Consider the following 3,707-nt stretch of genomic DNA (forward strand, 5'->3'; position numbering starts at 1 on the left):
TTAAAGATTCTCATCCTTTAATATTTCGTTAAATGCTCCTTGTCAGGAAATTCCTACACCTTGAAGACACACTGTAAATATTTAGTCCAAATTTTACAATGGTTGTTAAAAGAAATCCTCTTACATACTTACGTCACTTCTTTTCTCTATCTCTTATTTCTACAAATTTGGTTACTGCAAGAAAAAATCCAACACATAAGAGTCAATGAAAACAATGAAGGTAGCCATAGAAAGATTTTAAAAATTGCATTTGTAAACCTTACTTCACCCTCCACAAATAGAAGTAAACACCGGGAGAATATTCATGCCAAATACTTGGTGGAGGAAGCAACCTCAAACAACATTGAAGCTTCAAGATGGAGAGTGATAAATTAGGGATGGGTATATTACATGCATATATTATAAATAATATATAATTTAGTTATAGTTGTTTGATATAAAATATTAAATTATAGGATATTATTCAAATACTTTTAGAATATTTTTTATAATAAGAATAGTTCAAAAGTATTTAATTAATAATATTAGATTGTACAATTTTTGGGAGAATATGTTCAATTACTTTTGCAAGTGAAATCAAGGATGGGGTGTGCTAACTGACTACGATGGGTAAGGGGTTCAAAAAGTGATGTCTTGGACACCTTTTACAATGGGGTATTTGATGCATCAAAATTGATGATGTTGACTTCAAACCTTACGTTTAAGTCATGAATTAGCCAAAGAAAGTGTTGTAGAAAATTAAGAGTTGTTTGACATCGACAAATAAGATTTTGAGGTGCTTGAAGTTAAGGTGTAGGATATTGGATTCTCACCTAACCCTAGCAAAGGTAACAACTTTCATTTATTAAATTTTAATGTCTTGTTATATGTTATGGAGTATTTTATATTTGATAGTTATTCACACATTTATCTATTGTGAATAATCGAATTTGAACACTCCATATAAATTTTTACTTCATCACTTATTAAACAAAAATATAAATTGATAGAATTTATTGAAAAAGCCAATAATTAAATCTTAATAAACATCACCTATTCCAAAGACCCTCAAAATCATCCACAAATATTTTAAAATATTTTATTTTTTAATTTTTTTCGAGGCGATCGTATCAAATTAAATACCTAGGTAACAAAATTTTAATGGATCGAATTGTTTTGTTTTGGCTGAAGACAACCTATATGCAGGTCAACCTAGCATATATATAAGGCATAGATTCATTCCACAGAACTTGGATTGAATCTTCACCGTCCGTAAGCCAGTTCTTTAGGCTTCGTAGGGAAATCTTTTTTAATAAAAGGAAAATTTAAAGCTATTCTTTCAAGGATAATATGACAAATAAATTTATATTATATAATAAAAAGTTGCAAAAATAGTCGTAAAGATTAGGACTTGTAATTTCTCAAGTCCTTTTTTTTCGCTTGCTATTTAGCTGGGCATGTATTACGGTGTACTTTCGGTTTACCCCTTTTCTTTCCAACTATGCATGCCAAGAGTTTGACAAAATTCCTTCAGAGATCCGATAGCGGATACCCCGAACAGAGGATTAACAATATTTCATATTAGATTATTATTGATTTTCTGCATATCCAGTGCAGTCCAATCCATTACACATGTGTGGCGCTTGAATTGATTAGATCCTCCTGCTGCAGAATTGGTCAACATTCAGGTTAGATCTCCGTATTTGTTAGTAGTACAGATTCGAGTTTTTCTGAAGAAAAGGGGGCATGTTTTGAAGATTTGCTTTTTTCATCTGGCAGTGCAGGCTTGTATTTTGTTTTATTAAATTAGTACTTTAACACCCACTTGTCTACTGTAGAAGTCTGTATAAAGCATGACTGAATTTATCTGAAATATATCTGCAAATTCTTTCTGTTTTGGGAATGGAATATGTGAAAGACTTGCTCTGCGATGCATCTGCAATGTAATATATCGATTTTAGCTGTTTTTAAGGTTGATACGCATCAGCAAATTGGTCCGCAACATTCTGCGATGAAATTCTTCATTGTGACCTTTAGGGGTTAAAATGGGTTACGCTGCGACACATAGGTGTTGGTGGGTTTTAAAATTCTCCTGAGTTCTTACCCTTTTGATGTGCAGAAATAAGGCCGAGGCTGTCTATATGCAGATATGGATAAGCTTCCTGTTGAGATTGTTGGGAAAATTCTGTCCTGTCTTGGTTCTGCTCGTGATGTTGTAAGAGCGTCCTTCGCATGCAGAAAATGGAGAGAAGCAGCAAAAAATCACCTGCATACTCTTTCATTTCAATACGCAGATGGTTCATTTTACAGGGAACTCAGTGCCAGCAGTCTTGAGATACTTATAACCCAAACCATTTTTCAAACAAATAGATTGCAAAATCTGTCCATTTGCATGGGTGATTCATTTGAATTCTCAGCAGCCCCTGTGATTGCTTGGCTTATGTACACCAGAGAGACATTGCGCAGTTTGGTATATATGGTCCGTTCAAAACCTAGTTTATGTATTCTAGAGAAATGTGGGAAACAGAAGCTTGAAACTTTAGTTTTAGGGCATACTATAGTATCAGGGGTGGAGCCTAGTTACCAGAGATTTCCCTGCCTAAAATCTCTATCCTTGCACTGTGTTAGTATTTCTGGCATAGAATTGATGCTTTTGTTGACTATATGCCCGAAGCTTGAATCTCTCTCTCTTGTGAATCCTGATCTTACAGTTCCAGATGTGGCAAGTTATTTGGAATTGAGCAATCCTAGCTTGAAGAATGTGTATATGGAAGAACTAAGCCTAGACAAATTGATTCTTGAAGCAGATAACTTGGAGAGTTTACATTTGAAGGAGACTACAATTGAGCTTTTTGAAGTCATTAGTAAGGGAAATCTTAAGCATCTAAAATTTCAGGATGTGACTCTCGTTAATTTTGAGATGGGAGAGACAATGGAGAGCTTGGAGGTTGTGGATGTTAGCAGTTTTACACTAATGTGGCCAAAATTCCACCAGATGATACTGAAATCAGTTAAATTGAAAAGACTGCGTATTTGGGATTTAATGTTCGATGTTGAAGATGAGGTTATGGATCTGGAGACAATAGCAACCAGTTTTCCTAAATTGAGCAGCCTTGCTTTGAGCTATGATCTCAGTTATGGACTTCTCCAGTTTGGCTTAAAGGGATCATCTCTGCTGGAAAATGTGACAATATTGGAGTTAGGTTCAATAGCAATTAATGACCTTTTCAGTCAATGGATAGCAGCAGTTCTTGAAAGATGTCCAAGACTGAAGCAGGTTATAATTCACGGGAATGTTTCTGAGGCAAAACTTCGTGATGATTACAGAATATTATCAAGATTTACCTCTTCCATTGTTAGTATTATGAGAACGTTTGCAGATGTTGATGTGCAGTTTGAATTCCAATAATATGCCTTTCTATTAGCTTGGACATGAGAATCCAGCCCATCTCAACGAGATGATAATGTAAATATGATTTTTTTTCTAGTTCAGAATCTATGTTTCAAGGGAGTTTTTTAAGTTGGTCTTAGTTGAATGTTACTTGACCATTATGATGAACTAACATTATAGGTAACTTTGCCCTTGCTAACTTGCCTGACACATAATAGTTCAACCAGTTATTATCCTCTGTGTTTGGCTTACTGGATAGGTCCTTAAGGCCATCCTGACACAGTGATCTTTTATAATACCTTTCTTGTTTCCTTAATGGTGTGGGTGTCCTAATCAT

At 34.6% G+C, this 3,707-nt stretch overlaps 1 protein-coding gene across 1 annotated transcript; it reads left to right on the plus strand.

Annotated features, from left to right (window-relative positions):
• The first annotated feature begins 1,325 nt into the window (after positions 1–1,325).
• On the plus strand, positions 1,326–3,499 carry LOC131039965 (F-box/LRR-repeat protein At1g67190). The gene is made up of 2 exons (XM_057972818.2): positions 1,326–1,667; positions 2,099–3,499. Exon 2 carries the CDS (start codon positions 2,129–2,131, stop codon positions 3,386–3,388), a length of 1,260 nt encoding a protein of 419 aa, XP_057828801.1. The 5' UTR covers positions 1,326–1,667; positions 2,099–2,128; the 3' UTR covers positions 3,389–3,499.
• The last annotated feature ends 208 nt before the right edge of the window (positions 3,500–3,707 follow it).

This window comes from Cryptomeria japonica, chromosome 11 (assembly GCF_030272615.1).
Source record: "Cryptomeria japonica chromosome 11, Sugi_1.0, whole genome shotgun sequence".
NCBI classification, from domain to species: Eukaryota; Viridiplantae; Streptophyta; class Pinopsida; order Cupressales; family Cupressaceae; genus Cryptomeria; species Cryptomeria japonica.